General features: G+C 39.8%; 1 protein-coding gene across 1 annotated transcript in view; it reads left to right on the plus strand.

Moving 5' to 3' along the window:
- MAN1A2 (mannosidase alpha class 1A member 2) overlaps positions 1-21,244 on the plus strand; it is a 149,631-nt gene that overhangs the window by 109,525 nt on the left and 18,862 nt on the right. Inside the window, exons 9-10 of the mRNA XM_068401171.1 lie at positions 6,674-6,789; positions 14,272-14,491. Of these exons, the coding sequence (XP_068257272.1) occupies positions 6,674-6,789; positions 14,272-14,491 (336 nt within the window). The remainder of the gene's footprint in view (positions 1-6,673; positions 6,790-14,271; positions 14,492-21,244) is intronic.

The following is a 21,244-nucleotide window of genomic DNA, read 5'->3' on the forward strand; positions in this document are numbered from 1 at the left end:
TTTTTAAACAAACAGCTTTGACAAAAATGCTTCAGCCATTTCTAAATGAAACTAGAGGTGGAATGTGATTCAACCCAGATTAAAGTTTGTTTTTTCTAAGCGTACAGTTAAGAAACTCAAGAACCATCATGTTTTGGATATGAAATACTATGGGAATTATTTGTTTCAGGACTACTTGAGGAAAAAGCCATATTTTTCCAAGTCTCTGAAAAATGCTCACATCTACTTTCTCCACATGGAGTACTAAGAGTTCAGCTGCTACATTGTCTAGAGTTGTGTGTGCTTAGCGGGCGTGATCACGCATCCCCAGGTTGGGAGGAACCGAGCTGGGTTTTTCTTGTTGCTTGAATCTGTTGTGGCACCAGACAGTAGAACGGGAAGCAATGTCTGTTCAGCTGTCTCCTAACTTAAAAATGCTTGACTTTGCAACCTTCGCTGTTCTCTGAATGTAGTTCTGTTATGTGACAACCTGCATGTTTTCAAAAAATTCTCATGCTGGTAACGTGTTCCTTAGTGATAAATGATTCATAGCGGACTAAAAATTGCACCTCCACCTCCTTTTATCAGGGCTGCCTCTGCTGCAGTTAATTTACAAGTGTTTGCACTTTTAAGCCATCCACTATGGCTTATGGCATCCTTAGGTTGAATTGCAGCAGCTGCAATTTCCAGGGCCTTTCTGGATTAAAGGATTAGAAAGGGAGCTTGCACCTATTTAGAACAGCTGAGGGGCACTAAGCCCAGCTACATGAAGTAAAGATTTAACTAAAATTTAATCAGAGCCATTCTGAAGACAAACAGAATATCAGTTCTTTAAAAGTTTCCTACACAGAGAAAGAGGGCTCCTGCAGTGTGAGGTCAGTTGGTACCCAGAACAACTAATGGTGCTGGGGTGTGTGGATTTCTTAATGAAAGTTAATATTAATCACTTCACTGCTCCCTCCAGTCACTTAGTTTTTCCACTCTTGAACTCCTTTCCTGACATATTTGTCAAAGATGCAGTGTTTGTGATCCTTAAGGAAAATCAGCCCCCGCTTTTACTACTTTGTTCTTTTGTTGCAGAGTAGTTCTGTACTACTATTCTTTCGGTTGAAGTGAATCAGTAGTTTGTTCATCTTGCTGTTTCCAGTATATTGGGTATAGCACTGTAGACAGGTTTAAGTTAGTTTTCCTTTACTTTAGAGTCATAAGTAACAATTCCAGTTCTAAGACTTGAGTTTCTTGTACGTATTGCCAGCTCTCTAATTCTTTGCTTGATTGTTCTCTAGCTGTCTGTACTTAAAAATATTAAATCGGTGTTGTAGTTGCAAATTTGTGAATTAAAAGTACTATCGGCATAGTTGAGCCTCGTCTCCTGCTTGTGCTTGTGTACTGCTGGAATGCTATCTCACCGCACCGCTTTTCGGCACACCAGCCTGTGCATGCTAAACATACTTCTGCTCAGCATTTTATTTCATCTTTTTCATTCTGTGTGCAGTAAACGATGCGTAAGCTTTATGGACGCAAAGGGAAGACGTGCCCTGGGGTCAGGAAGGGGCAGTGGCTCCCTACCCATCTGCTCATGGGTAACACCAAGCCTCACCCTCAGGTGTTGTGACTGCAGCATCAGTTCTGGCATGATGTGTTGCTTTTAAAACAATGCCTGGCTGCTTTCTTTATTCCTTGTCACTGCCAAGAAATGACAATTGAACAATTAAGGCACAAAGCAGAGAGGGTTTAGCAAATCATGAACTGTTTTTAATTTGCCTCATTAAGCTGCTGTTAACTACTTAAAGCCATCTGCGTAAAAATAATTTACACATCTTAAGTTTGCTCTAGAGAGCAGGTAGGCCTTCATTAGAGCAGGTTTTGTTATTAATGTTATCTTTAGGGGGCTTTCAGTTGTTGTGGAAAATACTTTATTGCTCACTGAACCAAACTTTCCCTGTAAACAAAAGGAAGCTGCACATGTTTGTAACTTGCAGTCTGCTGCCATAACCGTCTTCTTGGGAACCACTACCGTTCATTTAGAAACTGGCTTGCTGTGGAGGAAGTTATTTACAGCCATTAGGTAGATCTAGGTACAAGAAAGGAGAATGAGCCGTGTGAATGCCTAGTATCTGTATTATCTACTGCCATCCCCCAAAAATTAGTCCTGGAGAGGAAGAACAGCCAGACCTGTCACAGTGCCTCAGCTGTAATTGAGGAGGGGGAGCCCTGCTGCCTACGCCCTGAAGAGCTAGCTGAGGAAAAATAAGTTTATTTGTCTTCCCAGATTTGTAAAGAAACGATTTCACTTACAGAGAACAAATCAACAGAGAGCCACAGACTCTCTCTCCTATCTCGAGCCGAGATTCATTGTCATTCCAGTTAGATAGCATGTACGCTCCTTTCTGACCTGCTTTCCTTTCTGTGGTTCCTTTCTGTGCTGTGAAATATTTGTCCTAGTTCTTGTTAGAGGAGACTGTTTCAGCAGTGAGCTAATAGATTGCTGATATGAATAAGATCATTTGGAGTGAAACTAGCTTTAGAAATATTAGATATTGATGGTGTGAGAATTTAAAAGAAGGTCCTCCACTCAGTCTGTGGGAAAGAGGTGGATGTGATTTTTGGAGTATTAGCTGAGACACAATATTTGACTAAATATATATCTTCTTTTATCAATATATTAAAAATCTCATTAAAATATTACTATGAAATTGACTCTTTTTTTTCAGCTGTGTGTATTAAGAAGAAAAATGCCAGTATTTAATAGGATGTAAATCTTTTGAAGAATCTGAGCAAAACTGTTGCTATGAACTGTAAATATGATTGTCTTTCTATTAAGATTTTATTTGGCTCTTTCTGGCAAGGAGGAAGCCTACAAACAGACTGACTTCACAGGTTTGCACACAACACGCTTTCAAAAATACAGGGCTTTTTGTAATTGCTTTTGATTGCAATAGTTGAAGGTACTCTTTGCAACTGCAGCTACTATGTTCTTTTGTTTAAAATAAGACTTCCCAAGGAATCCTTGACTGGAATCCTTTTATGTTTGCCCAGTCATCTGGGCCTACATTTGAAAAAATGGGGAATGAAGAAAATATCTTAATTTGTCTTGATTGGAAGGAACGAATGTTCTAAAAATGTTGAACAGAATATGTGGCTTCTGCCATATTTGATATGCCCTCATACTTCTGTTCTCTTTGCTATATTTGTCTTAATCTGGAAAGAATTTTACTTCAAGATTTCACTGTGAAACACTTCTTCACAGTAAAAACCTTTAAATGACATAGAGCTAAATAATTCTTGTAGATCAAATCTGTGAAAAATTAAATCAATTTTTAAATTTGCAAAACACTTATAAACACTTTAAACATAATACTTACCTTCACAGCTGTCGACTGAAGAGTACCCAGTGCCAAGACACTATTGTCAACTCAGTTATTCAAATCACAAGTTGTTCCTTTTTAGTTCTCTGGATTGATGGCTGATTGGAAAACTTAAAAATATTTTGCATGAAAACATTTTTATGAGCAAAATGTTTTGAGTTGAGCTGAGTTAAATCTCTGAATCCATCTGAGCTGTAGCTTAAATAGCAGGAGAGAGTGATAACCGCTGTGGACCTTCTGATGATAAGTTTGGTAGGGAGCTTTGTTTATAGGAGAGAATGATATGTGATGGCCCAAATCTACAGTTTTCACCAGCTATATGTTTGCTAAGGAATCTCAAAAAATATTTCTTTAGCATTTCCACTCTAGCTGAGAGAAAGTTGTCGAAGTCCCGCAATCTGTCACAAAAAGTGTTTTAATTTTCAGCCCTTTCTAGTTATAGTCCTTACACAAAATGCAGCAAATTTGTCTTTAACAACACCTCTGACGCAAGCAGAAGACCTGAAGAAGATCTCGCCAGGGTGCAGTTAATGCAGCTGTAGAAGTTGGAAAACTTACTGTGCTTAAACCTCAGTTCAACTGCTGCAGTGTCCTCTTTTTCACTTCCACTCTCTTTCAGCTATGTTTTGCAGATGGGGGGGGTCGGGGAAATAAAGACAGCTGTATCTCAACGCAGTCGCCTCCCTTGAAATACTGCTTCCCTTCTGCGTGAAAGATACCTGTCTGTGATGTCTTACCATGTGTGACCACCAGAACTATTTTATCTGTCCCTTTCCTGCTGCTGAAGTGAAGGAACAGAATCAGTTTGCCCTTTCTAATGGGTCTACCCTCTAGTCCAACTGTGAAAGGCATCAGCTGGGGAGTGGAGGAGCCCACTGTTTAATGAGAGAGGAGCCTTGAAAGCTCCGGGTAGTTGAGAGTCGGAGTGAGGTATGCGAAACAGGAATAAAGAAAACTGCTGCTGGGAGCTGCAAGGCTCTCAGAAGCCCTTAGCCTTACCATGTTTGCTTCTCAGTCACTGAGTGGGAGGAGGATCTGTATCTGAGAGGTTTGCGCAGCTCTCTTCTCTGAATGCATGAAGAAGGTGCAAAAAAGGCTGTCTAGGGTATGGCTCTGAGTCCTGTGTGTCCCGATGCTACTGGTTCCTGTGTTTCCTGTACTTTTCATCTAAGATGAGAAGTAATGTGGAGGAGGAGAAGAGCTGCTGACAGGAGAGGAAGACAGTTTGCAAATGACTGCCTGAAGAAGTAGATGTGAAACGGGGTGTGTTTCTGATAATTGACTTTGGAAACTCACCTGAAAGGTGGATTTCTCTGTTTAGGAATTAAACCTTTTCCACTCATCTTCCTGCTCTTTCCCGCCCTGAACCAGCTGGAGCTGCTACAAGACAAACCCTGCTGAGGTTCAGCAACCCTGTCCTGGTTGGGGACTGAGTGCATCTGTGAAAGAAATCTGGCAGAGGAGCAGCTCTGATTCAAGTGACAGAGCTCAGCTGGGGAGGAGGCAGCAGCTTAACAGAAGTAGTTTCAAGCTGTATCTCTTGTGAAGACAGTCCCTGAGTAGCGCTGACATGAATCGGAACTTTGGAGTCTTGGGGTGGTTTGTTTATTTTTTCCCGAAAACCACAAACCCTTAGTTCTTCTGTCTACTTGAGAAAGTAATTGTGCATTGAAGGAGTAATTTCTAGCCCTCACATTTGTGGAAGAAAGTGACTCATGACCTGAATGCCCTCTTTACAGCTCAGAGCTAGAAAGCTTATGAAAACTCATTGTTTGTAGTTAAATCACTGAGTAGCTGGGTGTGAAAAGGCTGTCTAGGAGATACTGAGATGCAAGAGAAGGGCATGAAGTAATTTGCTCCAAATTCACAACCTGAAACCAAACAGGAAAGCTACAGGCTTTTCACTTGCTCCTTCCTTTGTTGAGAAATCCATTGGTAAGTAGCAGAGGGAGTAAAGGGGCAGCTAGAAGAGTTAGGACAGAAGCATCTACCAGCTCTAACCTCCTACTCACATCTTGAGACAAGCAGACATGCTGGGGCAAGACAGTGCTTGGAGGAAAAAGGAACAGAAGGAGAGCTCCAACCTCTCTTTTATACCTTTATCTCAGAAAGACTGTGAATAATTCCACTTTTTTTGAGGTACTTTGGAAAAGGAAGCATCATATCTTTTCTTTTTTTCACCTGGCAAAAGGGAACTTTCATGACTATAACAGCCATGCTTACGGCAGTGAATTTCTGGCATTGTGACAAAGTTGATCTTAAACATTTCCTTTGCTTAGCTTCAGCAGACAAAGACTGTTCTGGTGCCAGCGTTTTGGGGGCTGTAACATTGGGAACGAAAAAGTTGTGTGCTGTTCTAGTTGGAGTCACTTATAAAATCTCATGGAGTGTACTACTTTTTGAATGAAGGATGTACTGAAGGAGTTCTTAGTGTGGTTGGAACAGGAGCTCCGAGACTGAGTCAGACCATCAGTAGGCTTTTTGTGGGGATGTAAGATAGTTCACCCAAAGAGAAACGTAGGTAGTTCTCATGTGGTCTGTCAGCACAGAGTAGCGATGACTCTACTTGTGAAAGGCAACCTCTGCAAGGAAAAAAAAAAGGTGACAAAAAAGATATCTGCATGTTAGAAGGTCCAGATTATGTGTTAGTGGATTCTAATAGTCAAGCAGCCTTACCCTGTAGCCCATGGCATGGCTCTGCATGGCTGCTCAGGCATGGTGGAACAAAGCAGGGCTTGTTTTGTAAACTGCAAAGGCAATTTGCCTCCCTTTCGACTGAAATAATTTAAATAAGAACATTTACTTTGAGAAATTCATTAGTCTGTTAAGTAACTACCTTGTTCGAAATAAAAATCTCCTGGAAAGATTGGATTCTGTGTAGTTCGTGGCATGTCATAGCCAGCCACATGACCTGGTTGCATCCTGGATACAGAGTTCTTACCATTTTTTATATATACTTTTTTACTTATATTAAAAAAAAAAACAAAACAAAGCAAAAAGAAAAACCCCAAAAAACCAAAACCAACCCAACTCTAGCAGCAAAACAATTAGGTTGTGTGGAATGAAGTAAAAACAGAGGTTAAATTAGGTTTTTGATAGGAGGGATAGCCTGTGCAGAGTGACAAATAGTGAACACATACAGGAGGTTCCACGTCTATGAAGTAAGTTCAGAGGGACATACAGTGCAGCCATGTCCTGCTAAACAGGCTTAAGATACTGATAACTCTACAACAGTAGATCTTAAAAATATGTTTACATTTTGAATAAATTTAAGGTGCTATTATGTAACAAGTTCAACTTTTTTTTTTCCTATTTCCCTCCTACAGATCATACATCCGTGGGCGGGCTGGGAGACAGTTTTTATGAATATTTATTGAAAGCCTGGCTTATGTCAGACAAGATGGACACGGAGGCAAGGAAAATGTACGACGATGCAATTGAGGTGATTATAATTCATTGAGTTTTGCAATACAGTGGAACTTAAAACCCATCTATAATACTTAAAAAAAAAACACAAAACACAACCAAAAAAAACCCCACGGGACTTGTTTTGATTATGTAAGTTTTAAGAAATCAAGTGATGAATAATACTAGCTTTCACTCTGAGTAGTTTAAAAAGTATTATTGTGGAATACATCTGATGCAGATTATTGTGCTAAAAATAATCAGCTTGTCCAAAATGGTATGATGTAAAAGCCCAAGCTATAGTTTATTAGAAAGAGATCTAACAACCCTAAGATGTGTGCAGAACTACCAAGTCACTTTTCTCTAGTGTTCAGAATCATTGAAGTCCTGAATTGTTTTATTCATTAAATTATTTTCTAAAACATTTAGATGTTATATTCCATATTTATTTTGTAAAATGTAGTTCATACCTGTTCCTTGCTCTATGGCTCTTTGGTGATATGGTCTTGCTCCTGCTGACAGATCAAGTAGTGCTTGCCCAAGCAGGGCAGTACTGCAGGATGGTTCAGTGGGATTTGGGGTGGGGGCCTTTTTGTGACGGCTCTGAAGCTTTTTGCTGCCCAGCTCTTACTTTCTTAGTTTCCACACACACACAGGCATCTTCTTTCATCAGGCTCGCTTGTGCCTGTTCATGACAACATGCCTGTGCTCCAGTTAAGACACATAGAGAGTGACTCAGCTAGTTTTAGTCAAGTTAGCTGTGGTACCAACAGCAGCAGGGACTATGTAGTCTTGACCAAGTGCAGATAGGTGCTTGGTGCCTAACTTGTTCCATGTTCTGTGCATGCCGTGTTTCTTTCAACACAAGCTTTTAAAGCTTAGTTTTAGTGCAGTCAGTCTCCTAAAGCAAAATGCCTGTTCTTGGAGTTCTCAAAATTCACATTTTAAAAGATACCTAGAGAAAGTTCTAGTCCAAAATTGCTTTGAAGCTGTAATATGTCTTACTCCTGACCTGAATTTGACTACATTTGGCTTTCAGCTACTTGAACTTTTTCCTTCCGTACATTGTTTTAAAGGGTTATCTGCATCATGTAGCTGGTTACTAACAAAGGTACAATAGGTGTTCTCTTCTGAAAGAGTAATGCATTATTTTCTTTAGTCTCTCAATATAAAAGAGATTTTGAATTATTTCTTAAGCTTTTTTCTAAGTACTTTCCAGTGTCTTCAGTATGGAGACAAGAATGTAATGGTTTTTCTAATGTGTCATCACCTGATTTCTTCTCAGTATTCTCCTCTTCATCTAGCCAAGAGCTGTGTTTGCACTCTTAACCTTTGCCTCACAGTCATCCACTTCCCAGTTGGTTTTAATCTGAAGTTGGTTATAGTCTTTTTGATATATTGCTTTCCTACTACTGTGATTTACACTCCTGATTCCTTGATGTGTAACCTTACACTTATCTCTATTAAAACACAATTGTTCCAGCAAAACCCATTTTGTCATCTGTTCTGAATGATTTTATAGGACTGACTTTTCCTTTATCACTATCTATAGCTCCATCAATTTTTGTGTCATCTGCAAATTTTTTTTAGCATTTGTTTCTTGCAGATCATTTGTAGAAATGCTGCCTAGCGTTGAATAAAAGTATCTTTACAGAGTCTTCATGGGATGAGGATTTTTCACTATTTTTTTGTTTTACTTTGAATTGTTCCAGCAAGCCAACTTTTAATCTACTTCATATGTGCTGCCTTGAATATTTGCGAATATTAGGACTAATATTTCGTACAATACCAAGGAAATTCCTGAAATTCCTAATATTCCTAATATCAGCATGCATTTGTCAATCAAACATTTATTTTTGAAACTACATCATTCATTTTATATGATTGTCCTATTAACCTTTTAAAATACTGTTAAAGCATCAGCGATTTCCCAGTCCTTTTGAACTCCCTTAGCTTTCCAGGGTTTGTTAAAGCCAACATTAGTAGTTCAGAAAATTAGTTGAATACTTTTAATAGTCTAAAATACAGTTTATTGGGTCCTGTGGGTTTAAAAATGTTTAGCAGTTGATGTTTAACATCCGTTGTGGTTACTGTTGAAATACTTTATTCTGATTCATGAACTGTGAGCACTTTAAAATTAGAGGAAATAAACTTTCCCTTTCACTGTAAGCCCAGTCTTGCAAACATTTTGTATGGGCAAATCTGTCTCTGAATGGAGACACAGCAAAGCAAATTTGAGACCAGATGAAAACGCACTGTGGATAAGCGGGAGAAAGAGCTGAGCTGTTCCAGCTTCACGTGTGATATGAGCTGCAGTGCAAGCATCAGATGGTTTCCTCTTCGGCTTTCTTTCAGCAAAACCCACCCCTGTACATTTGAATCTGTGTGAACCATACTGATGTATGCATTGTGGAACATCCTTCTGGTTCAGGGTTTGTATTTTTCCCAGGTCCTACTTTACGTGAAGGACATGGGCAAAGAGTCAGTGAGTAGGATTTGTTTTACATAATTGCAGTTTGAATTTTTATTTAAAATCTTAACATATTTTTAAGAGCCCATTCCCATACCATTCTTTTGTTGTTGCCCATAACATATGTCTTCCTCCGTAGCTGACACTTCTTACTCTTTGTTGTTCAAAATGTGGAGCAAAAGCTCTTTGCATCATTTATGCAAGCAGAAGGGGAAGGGTGTAAAGTACATTCTTCCCACTCATAGCACGGAGTTGGAAATGTTCTCAGCATCCACCAGTGTAAAACAAGGCCTCTGTCCAGCCACACTTCACTCCCTTAGCTTATTACAGGGGGGAGAGTGGAAGATAGACAACCATACCCTCACTGTCAAGTCTTGCAGTAGGCAGTGATATCCCATTCCTTGGAGGTATTAAGAGGAAGAAAGATGACAGCATCTGTTCTTCAGATGTCATGATTTCCAATCCATGGCATATGAAGCCTTACCCAGGTCACCACATACTTCATAACAAGAGTATGAACAAGTTCTGTATCTGTGACCTCTCCAATATAACATTAGTGCAGTCTTCCACTGGAAGGGACACTTCATTGCAATGTCCTAGTATGTAGATTCACAGCTGTGATAAAAGCTGGAATTGTGAAACTTGTTGAGGATTTTTTATGGTGATAAATATTCAGGATGGGCCTCTTAACTTTGCTTTCAGCATTGTCATGTGAACCTCCCAGCTAGTCTGGTTTAAAGTGTCTTTTCTCCTCAAGTTGGACGGAGGATCAGGAAGCTTCCTTTTGATCTGTTGACTTGAGTAGTCTAGTGTGTTAGGTTCACAAACTTGATTCTCACTCTTATTGCACAGCATTACATAGCTAAAAGAAGGATTTAGCAGTGTGTTTGACTATCACAACATAGCAAGTACTGCTGCAAGACATCTCAGAAAATGCTGGGTTTTATAGTCATAAAAATTACAGAAAGCATGAACATCAGAGGACATTCTGTTTTCACATCTCAGTCTATTGTTTCAGGCATTTCACAGACTAAGGAAACTTCTTCCATCAGTTAATCTCTTAGTTGCTGTGAACTAAGTCTTTTCTTTGGGAACTTAAGTATACATGTCCACTCTAGTGCACATATTCTCCTCATGGTCCAGCTGGATGTCATTGCTTTACGTTGCCTATTGGAGTGCTCTGTGGCCCCAGGCATCCAGCCCAGAGTACAAATGTCACATCTGTCCTGACTTGCTCAAGCTTTTTTTGTCCACTAGGCAGTGCTCCCAGCAATACCCAGCTGTTCTTTGTTAATTACTGTAAATATTAATTGTCCTTTTTATACAGTTAGTAAGCAGTGGGTTGCTGAATGATAAAGTATTTTGAGAGGGTTGCATTTATTTTCTTCTTGGGGATGCTTCCTTTGTGACTCTTAAGATGTAACTTAATAATTAAGTAGCTGACGGAACTTAATTTTCAGATTTCAAAAACTACCCCTTATACAAGACAGTGATGTTCAAGTTCAGAAGATGTGCTCTCTGTTCAGAACAGGGGCACATTGCACCTAGATGATGTTCTTCAGTCAAACCCTGAAAGCAAGTCTAGAGTGAAGGAGTAGCTCATGAAGAAGTGTATAAATTTGGCCTTTGCTGGCTCTCCTGGTGCCAGCCACAGCAATTTTGTCCCCTTGGAAATGCTCCTGCAACCATTTACTCCTCAACAGTTATGAAACTACAAAAGATACAATTCAAAAGGGAATTTCACACAACATTTGGAAAAAAAAATGTTTTCCTTCAGGAAATAAATAATCCAAACCCTTTTAAGCCTTCTTGTTCTTCATAGTAAAAGTGGCTTTCCTTTGAAGAAGACTCCTCAATTTTTGTGTACCATGTGGTCAAAAAAATCCTATAATCATCATAATGTCAGTTTTGTCACAGTCTAGGACAGATGAATCAAGAGAGCTAATGCTACAGATCTTAGTGTCATCTTCATTGGCAGAATTTTCAGCAGATCTAATCTTTCCTATACCAGTACTTTCAGAACAAACGAGGCTTGTCCTCAATGCTAATTTGCATGATTGTGAGACAACCACTCTGGCAGCTGTCAAAGACTTACTAGTTTCTGCTCTGTCAGTTATTTCTGCGTTCTTCTCGCTGGATCCTGCCATAAGCACAAACTTCAGATCTGTCAGTGATATTAGTGAAGAAATTAACCTAACAGGAATGCAGACCAGCACTTCCCTTTCATTACCTTCAGAACGCACAGGCTCAACAGAGGGCAGTGGAGAAATTTCACCATCCAAATGATGGCTCAGTCCACAGTGCAAGTACTGGCCCTACTGATGATAATGCAATCTTCTCCCTGTAATCCACTGCACTGCCTTTTAGCTAGGGCATTCACCTTGGCCATATGGTGACTGCCAGATCTTCACTGGCTACATAGCTGAGTTGTAGATTCACATCACTATAACCATTCAGAAAAGTTGCTGCAAGCACTGCAGCATTTCAAGTCAAGAACATACTCAGAAAACCATACAGAAACACATAACATATTCAGAAACACAACTGTTTCAGATTACTGTTTATATTCTCGTCTTTCCCAGATCACAGAACCACAGAATCAGTCAGGTTGGAAGAGCCCTCTGGGATCATCGAGTCCAACCATTGCCCTGACACCACCCTGTCAACTAGACCATGGCACTAAGTGCCATGTCCAGTCTTTTCTTAAACACATCCAGAGATGGTGACTCCACCACCTCCCTGGGCAGCCCCTTCCAATGTCTCATAACCCTTTCTGAGAAGAAATTCTTCCTAATGTCTAACGTGAACCTCCCCTGGTGAAGCTTGAGGCTGTGTCCTCTTGTCCTATCACTAGCTGCCTGGGAGAAGAGGCCAACTCCCACTTCACTACAACCTCCCTTCAGGTAATTGTAGACTGCAAAAAGGTCACCTCTGAGCCTCCTCTTCTCCAGGCTAAACAACCCCAGCTTCCTCAGCCGTTCCTCATAGGTCAGACCCTCCAGACCCTTCACCAGCTTGGTCGCCCTCCTCTGGACATGCTCCAACACCTCCACATCTTTCTTGAAGTTGCGGGGCCCAGAACTGAACACAGTATTCAAGGTGAGGCCTCACCAGTGCCGAGTACAGAGGGACGATCACTTCCCTAGACCAGCTGGCTACACTATTCCTAATAGAGGCCAGGATGCCATTGGCCTTCTTGGCCACCTGGGCACACTGCTGGCTCATGTTTAGCCGGCTGTTGATCAGCATCCCCAGGTCTCTTTCCGCCGGGCCGCTTTCTAACCACTCTTCCCCCAGCCTGTAGCGCTGCATGGGGTTGTTGTGGCCGAAGTGTAAGACCCGGCACTTGTTCTTGTTGAACCTCATGCCGTTGGTCTCGAAATCCCACAAATTCTGGGATGTGGGCTCCTCATCCCACAAATTCTGCCTTTTCTATCTGTAACTTCAATAATTTTGTTTATAGAAAAGTTGTTTGTTGAAGAAAACTTTGGAAGGCTGTCAGATGTTATTTCAGTACCTGGATGGAGGACTTCCATGTTATCAAACAATGCTGGGTTCAATACAGTTGCTTTAACAGTCCTGTATCACTTCAGCATCAGCTTAAAAAAAGAAAAAGTTTAAATACCTACTACAGTCACAGAAGATCTTGAAGGTTTTCATTTGTCCATTTTGTTGACAACAAGACAGCCTTGCTTTCATTATTTAGAGGGAAAAGCTATTTCACTGTCCACTTTTAAACCTTAATTACAAGTTGCAAGTTCATTAATCTAGGTATTTATTGCTTGAATCTGTATTGTAGCAAAGTGCGTAGTTTGCACTGTGTAGATAGATAGCAAGGAGACAACTGTGTGCAGTAGACATGACCTCCACATCCACGATAACTGCTTTAGTTATATGCGGCATCTCCTGCCTCCGTGTTCTCAGTATATCTAGTTTTAGTGTAAAATACAGTTGTGGACGTTTGGGGTGTAAAACCAGAAAAGTAATGGAGAGGGGTAGTAATTCACTTCTGTAATAGATCTTGTGGATGGCAAGGAGAGTAGTAAATGCCTTTTTAATGGTACTTTAATCCTTCAACTCTAATCAGCCTTGGAAGTACTCTGACCAGTCACAGGTTATGCACTTTGAAGGAAGTTGTGAATGCATCAGATGGTTATGTGTGGAAGTAGAAAGGAGATTGCTGGGAAGAAGACAGGGATAATGTCTCCATGGTAAAGATGATAAATTGTCTTTATTATAGGACTCAAACTGTAATGAGATTCTAGTTACAAGAAAAACTGTCTAACGCTAAAGATAATAAGTAGATTGGTTGGGATTGTGAACCTTTCTGAAAGAGGCTTAAGTAAGTGTGTTATTCCATGTAGTTTGCAAACTTTGGAGAGTTAGGTCAGCTATTCTCCTTTCTACTACCAGAAGAACACCATTTATAAGTCACAAGCAACAACCTATATTGGTACAGATGTGCAAAGAAAAAGCAGCAGTTACCTCACTTATAAAATAATAATGTTGTTTGTGAACAGCTGCTCTAACCCTCACCCACCCTTTGACCATGCGCAATCAGAAAGCTGCTATGGAGAAGCAGCTAGAAGGTGTCTGGAGCATTCCTACACTTCCTATTAAAGGACTGAGTGAGAGTACAGGTGCTGCCTTTACATATGATGCTGACCAAAAGTTTCCAACATGGATGTATTTTCTGAGTATGCACAGACTGTACAGCTGAACAAATAGGTATTTCTCAGAGTTAACAGGTAGACAAACATTCTTTGTGCCATAAAATATGTGCTGAATTCTCAGCTAAAAGTACACTGTTACCTATGTCATGATTTTCCTATGTTTGATCTCATTACTAATGTTTAGCAGTTAGGGTATTTTTTTGTGTGCGTTGAAATGATGTTCTTATAGCTGATTATTCCTATAGTGCTCAGAAGTGAATTGGAAAGAAGAAAATTCTTTTTGTTTTGAAAACAGTACTTTATTCTCTGAAGGAGAGTTAGTATGTAAAACTTGCCTGTGAAACAGTATTTGAAAGTTCTCTTGATCTTCTTGTAGGCTATAGAAAAACATCTCATCAGAAAGTCCAATGGAGGACTGACCTTCATTGGGGAGTGGAAGAACGGGCACCTTGAAAGAAAGATGGGCCATTTGACCTGTTTTGCAGGGGGAATGTTTGCCCTTGGAGCAGATGGTTCCAGAGATGATAAAGCTGGACACTATTTGCAGCTTGGAGCTGAAATTGCACATACGTGTCATGAGTCATATGACAGGACAAGTAAGATACATTGCTAATCTAGTTATTTCAGAAATTGAAATACTGAAATGGTCATAATTATTTTTCAGTTCTGTTATGGATCTGTGCCTTCTCTAACATGCACTGTTTTTATACCAGTATAATTTTTTTGACGTCCATGTGTTTACTTCTGATCTACATCATGGTGAGTAAATGTGAAACCAGACTTTATATGGTTCCTTCTGCACGTTTATCCCTATTTTTGGATCAGTCAGCTAAGGTAGGTTATTTGGGTGCGGGGATGAAGGAGTGTGTTTGAACTCTTCCCAGATATATAGGGCAGTTTTCCATTTCATATATACTGTTCTTACAGTCTGTAGAGTGAAAAATTTGTAAATACACCTTTTGCTGGTTTTAGTAATAGTACTTTCTGGGGAAGTACAATTAAACTAGAGGATGAAGATTCGTATGTACACTGTGAGATGGCCAAGGACCTGACCGGTGAGGAGGCAATGTCAGACTTCACGGTTGGGCTAGAAGTTTCTCAAGTCCAGTCTTTTGGGGCAGGTTTATTTTACATCTTTAATAGTGACCTTGATGCATAAAGTTGAAGTGTGCTGATTACACTTACAGTGGCCATAAAGTCACAAGACACAATTAAAACAGAAGAGTCTCAGAACAGTAAACAGGAAGGTCTTGAGAACTGGACTGTCAGAAATAAGTTCACTATAAAAAAAGCAGGAGCTCTTTCTCTAAACTGGAAGTTGAAAAATGCCAGTGCAGTCCTAGTCTGTATGAGGTGAAGAATTTTCAGCAGAGATTAGAGAGTATTAACACTGCCTTAGAAGACACCTATAATTTGTCATCCAGAATACACTGTATAAATCTGAATTTCAAGCAGAACAAATGCAGAGAAGGACCAACAGGAATGATTAGAGCGACAGAGCTTTTATCTTACAGCAGGAAAATAAGAGAGGTCAGCCTGCTCAGACTAGAAAAATAACACCAAAGAAGAGAATAAATTTGTTGCCATCCTAAGGGGTAAATACTGAAAAGAAATAGAGTTATTTTAAGATATAAACAACACAGTTGTACCAAGAGCAAGATTTGTAAGCTCACCATGAATAAATGTAGGTTGGAAATTGGAAATGGCTTTGTGCAGTCATCAGAGAAGTGAGCTTCTGAAATAACTTCCCAGTAGAAGTAATGGTAACTAAAACTCAAGCAGTTTTAAGATGAGAATTTATGTATTTGTTCACAGGATTACATAGTATCATTGTATAATTGACTGTCATTTTAAATTCAGTGACATAAGTGATACTTTTACCTGGGTATCAACAGCATTAAAAAACAGGAGAAGGAAAAAATGAGGATGCTTAAGGAGAAAGGTAGGACATAGCTATTGTTGCATTCTGAAAAGCTGCATTTAAATGTTTCATTCAACGCTTAAAAATAAGCAATGTTAAATTTACAGTTGTTTGTGCGGTCCTAATTTTATTCCTTCAAATGTTTATTCTGTAGCCTAAATAAGTCAAAAGATGGGGGAATAAAAGTTTTGGTTACATATTTAATGACTGTGTAAGAGCAAAGGCATGCAAGAAACAGACTGAAGGTTGTACAGACAGCTATAAATTTGCAATGCCCTAGTTTTCTTTTGTTCAGTCATGCAGTCTCAGGAATGTGGATTTTTTTTGTTTGCCTTTTTTTTTTTTTTTTGCCTGGAATGATTTTTCAAAGAAAACAAAGAACTGTTATGTGCAAAATGTCAACTTCTTCATTAAGCTTTAACAGCAGGATTTGAGACGTAATTGTACACTTTAATGACAGAACGAGCTGGTTGCAGAAAAAAAACCCTCTCTTTCAGAGGGCAGCCACCCTGGTTCAGCTGATAGGTTTATGTTTCAGTCAGCAAAGGGGAGAGCCTGATCTCTTTTTCCTATAGAATTGGGAGAACTCTTGCCCCATTTGGTGTCCCCAGAGGAGAGAGCAAAGTGCTGAGGCTGTGTGCTGACGATAGAGAGCCCTTTTCTTCAGATAAACCAACCAGAGCTGTCCTTTCCTGTGTCTTCCCAGGGTTGCTCATAATAAACTGCAATATATGCCTGGTTTTATAATATTTTAGTATAAAAATACGAGTTTATGAAGCCACCTAAATTTCCATAAGGGCTGATCATGAGGAGAAAAAAAAATGCTTTTTCAAGGTCCAGTCTCAGCAAAATCGAAACAGAATTTCACAGAATAAAAGCACTTCTGGAAAAGAAGGGCATTATGTTGCTAGCTGTCATCAATCTGTTGCACATATTGCAGGTATGAAAGCCTGTTTAAAAAAAAAGAATCTGATATTTCAGAAAGCTTCGAGCAAAGTAAATGCTATATTTGGTTCTGTCTTTACAATAATGTTATATAAATCATGGAATACCATCTCCTGAAATTCTGGTTTGAAATCATGCTTTCCATGTCTTGCATAAATAAATAAACATGGTGACATGACAGATGATTTTAGAGTTTAGGATTTCTGGCTTTTCAGATAAATTCCATTGGAGTAGTTTTGATCTGGACATATTTTACCAATGTGATAATAAGTAAAATGCTCTTGTCTTGCAGTGACAGTCCACATGCCTAAGTAGCATTGAGGTGATTTTCTGCCATGACATTTGTGGCTGGAGGTTCTTATGTATTAGGATTTTTTTAAGGCAATAATAGTATCTTCTCAGGTCAGTTCCTCCTCTGATACATTACCCTATGTCTTCAGACAAACACGATCACCCCCTATAAGGCAGAGCATTTGTCGTGACTTCATCCGCCTTTAACAAAACAATACTTATTTTGTCAAGCTAATAATAGTCCTTTCACTTGTTCTTGTTTGTTTCCCTCTCTTCTTCATTTACTTGCCTTTGGGACTGAAGTTAGCACAATTGATGTGAGAAGTCATCTGTTGAATTATGATTGCCCAGGCTCTCATCATTTCTAAGATCATCTTTGTGGTCCTTTGGATGCATTTGCTTCTGTTGATGGCTTCTAAGACACTTGAGCTCTTAGGCCATTATGAACCCTTCTCTGCTTTCTGGTCCACCCCTTGATACCAAGTGTTCTGTCCCCATCCAGTTTGTGCTCTCAGCAGTAGATTTTCATGGTGTTTAGGAGCCATTGTTCCAGCAGGCAGTTACACCCCCTTCTCCCAGCTGACAGGTGGAGGAGCAGATTGTATTGCAGGAATCCCACACAAGCCTAGCTGGGTTACAGTGCTCCCAACCATATTCTAACCCATTCCCCATCTCAAATACTTCTTTTAGGTTCCCCAGACACATGATGAAAAGATGTGTGTTTTGCCACAAATTATTTGGGGAGGATTGCGGACCACCCTGCAGATACAAAAGCATCCTGCTTTTTCACCTCTTTACTGGTGAAAAAATATCCTCCACTGCCCAGCCTGTCTTTCCATTTTGGCAACAGCAATCACTTTGCCGTGTAACCAGCAAAAGTTGCCATGTGATCACAGATTTGTGCAGTAATGTTGTAGGCTGACTTAACTTGCCTCAGCCTTGATATCATCTGAATGAGAGCTTTCCACTGACATTTTGGGTATTCCTTAGTCCCCTGGAATGTCTATCAGTGATCCCTTGCAGGTTTTGCAGATGTTCACAGTGCAGCATTGGGGCTTGCTGATGATTTTAGGACATTTCTTAACTTGATTGAAAGTGTGGCACAAGCTAAAGCACACCAACACCTTTTGGACAAATTATTGCTGGCGTGACACCATGCCATGTCTCCCAGGGTATAAATAAGACCAACCTCAGATCTGTGAAGCTACCTTAGAGAGGCCACAGCCTATTACACCTACATGTCTTGCTGGGTCAAGCAAAGATACTCAATCTCATGACTCAGTTTCTTCCCCATTACCTAACACCATTATCATTGGTAGTTGCTGCTGCTTTGGTCAGGATTAATCAATACTAAGACCGAATTAGTTTTTTCATAGAGGCAGATACCCCATTTTGGACTTACGAGGACTGCATGTGTTCATACATAAGCTCAGTTCAGGATGGTAATGGAGGAAATCCTCCCAGCTCTACAGAGAGGAGAAGGACTTTTGTCTATTGAATTCAAGGATACTTTACTCTACACCTCAGTCAAAGCAGATAACAGGAGGTAGTATCTAGTGGTAGAAACAGACCCATTCCAGTTCAAAAGTCAGTTGCTTGACTTCTGTACAGATCTGAGGTTTTTCATAAGGTACCTAGCCATCATGGTAACCGAACTTGAGTATCTGCTTTTGTAACGCAAGTGACTGAGTAATTAAAAGCAGGTTAATCATTCCCTTCAGGTTAGCTTGGGGTTTTTTAGCTTTGGACAGTTAAACTGAGTAGACACCATGCTGGCTTTCTGGAAGCAAGTCTTACAGACCTACCCCCTGAGAAAATTTTGCTGTACTACATATGGTGTTTTCTCACATCGGGCCCAAGTCTCATTGTCCAAATGTAAGGTGGTCTATCTACGTGTGACAGCCTTCTCCTATATGGCTTGTTCCAAGTTTTGACTTATCCTTCTAGATGTTGCTACATCCTTTGTATTCCCTTTCCCACCAGATTGCATTCTGTCAGCACTTAAGTTACCCATTTCATCTCTCGTGATGCTGTCTGCTCCACAGTGCTGATTAGTACAGAGAAGTTGGAAAGTCCTTGCAACCATTCCTGGTGTATTTCCGTGGGCATTATGTCCCAGTGAGAACTGGCATCGCTGCCATGTAATCAATGAGAGGTTTATGCAGGGACACAGTCTCTCTGATAATCTGATTCACCTGTCTGAGGTCTTCTCTCAGATATTCCTGGAGAACATATACTCCTGAGTTGTAGGCTGGAGAAGTGACTGGGGATATCTTGAGAAGCTCAGGCCTTTGCCATGGCTCTGTGAAAATCCCTGTAGATTCTGCTTGTGCTGAGGATCAGTCCATGGCACTCCCTGTAGGATGCCTTTCAAATTCACTAGCTGGAGGAAGCTGATGATCTTTGGAAGGTGAAGGCAGGGGGTACAGGTGTGATTCTGATCTGCCTCTGAGCAAGGGATTTGTGTTTCCAGGATCCATTGAACTTGTTGGCATGAGACCCTCAAGGCTCTCCTCTCTTCAAGACATTGTGAATGCATGTGGCACCCCTTGGAAACACCAAGGATTTGTAAAGGCTTATTGACGGTCAAAGTCAGAAAACTTAACTGTAACCAGAATAGTCTTGTGATGTGTAATCTACACATGCCTCTCTTCCTACCTACTCTGCTTTTTTCTGTACCATAACCTATTGATAGATTATTGCTTCAGTCATCCTGAATCTCCCATCCTGTGACAGGAGATTTCAGGATTTTTCTGTAGTCCAGCGTGCTCTCGATTTGGAGAGAAGGTTGAGAAAACCAAAGATAGAAGGCATGCTCTGATCTGTGTGCCCTTGTACCAGCACATCACAAGGAATCATAATGCTGTCAGTGGGCACTGGTAAGGCTAAAAGAATACAGCTTCATGTGCTTATGGTGCAAGGTTTCTCAACGTTTAAGCTTGTGTGTGGACTGCACATCCTGAGGTATTCCAGTTACTGGGGATAAGTTCTTTGTTTTACATGCTTAACATGTACCACTGAGAAACAGGGCAAAGGCATAAAATAACAGGTAATGCTAAATTCATAAATGGTAAAAAAAAATTATGTCCAATGAAATTTAGAGAATAGAAGGACCACTAACAAATCAATCTGAATATTTAGCTTTCATAGGTATAATAAGCAAAATTATCTATATAGATGGCAGCATGTGCTGATTTATAGCACACAGTATTTTTAGTAAAATATACAATCCCTTATACATAAGAGTTTTGCCAACTATTAGCTGATAGTATGTAAAATATTGACTGACTACAGACAGATTTTTTTAGGATGAAGTTTTTTGCGCGTCTTTAAAGTTTCTTGACAAGAACTGTCCTCAGAATCTGGGTACAGCTTTAGCTGTTTCTATACATGTGACAATTCCAAAGCAGAATAAGACAGATGTCCAAGATTTCAGCTGAGACATTGTAAGGGTATGAGTAGATGCTGTCTCTGTCCCAAGACTCTTAGTAAGCAGCTAAACAGGCAAAGATGAAGAAAGAAGAATAATTACTTGGTTTTGTGAGAAGTATAAAATAACAGTGAATGTTGATGGGTGGTTCAGAGACTCTCAAACAAAAGTAACTTGGAGGTTCTCTTCCTCAAATCTTATATGAGTTAGAGCCTAGAAAGTATTATAATAATTATGAATCCTTTCTTACTTTCAGGAAATTTATTGCTAGATTGACTGCAGTCTTAAAGGAACACACAAAAATTAAACAGTGTTTTCAAAATTATTTCTAAAATTAGATATATAAATATTTATCTAGAAGTCTGAGGATTTGCCCTTATTTTCAGCAGTGCTAAATACAGCTTTCATTAAAGTCAACTTGAAATCAGTTAAAATCTCTTTTAAAATGGTACTGGTTTAGCTTTGCAATTTTGCACTATGATGTGAGATTGTTTCTCATCTGCTCTCCCTGCCTAGTCTATAGCGTATTGGCCCCATTAATAATAAAATACGTGGATTAAAGTGTGACCACTATAGCATTGTAAAATGGTCTTAGATTGTTCTTTGCGTAGAAGAATGCTCCCCTGAAAGGTACTGTGTTCACAGTAGCTGCTTTACTTTAGTCATCTATTAGAAGTGCTGTAATTAATTTTACATCCTCGGTTTCAGATAAAAATTTAGTGAGATTGTCACAATATGCAGGGGTCACCCCATTCTTGGGGT

Source organism: Nyctibius grandis, chromosome 5 (assembly GCF_013368605.1).
Source record: "Nyctibius grandis isolate bNycGra1 chromosome 5, bNycGra1.pri, whole genome shotgun sequence".
Lineage (NCBI taxonomy): Eukaryota > Metazoa > Chordata > Aves > Nyctibiiformes > Nyctibiidae > Nyctibius > Nyctibius grandis.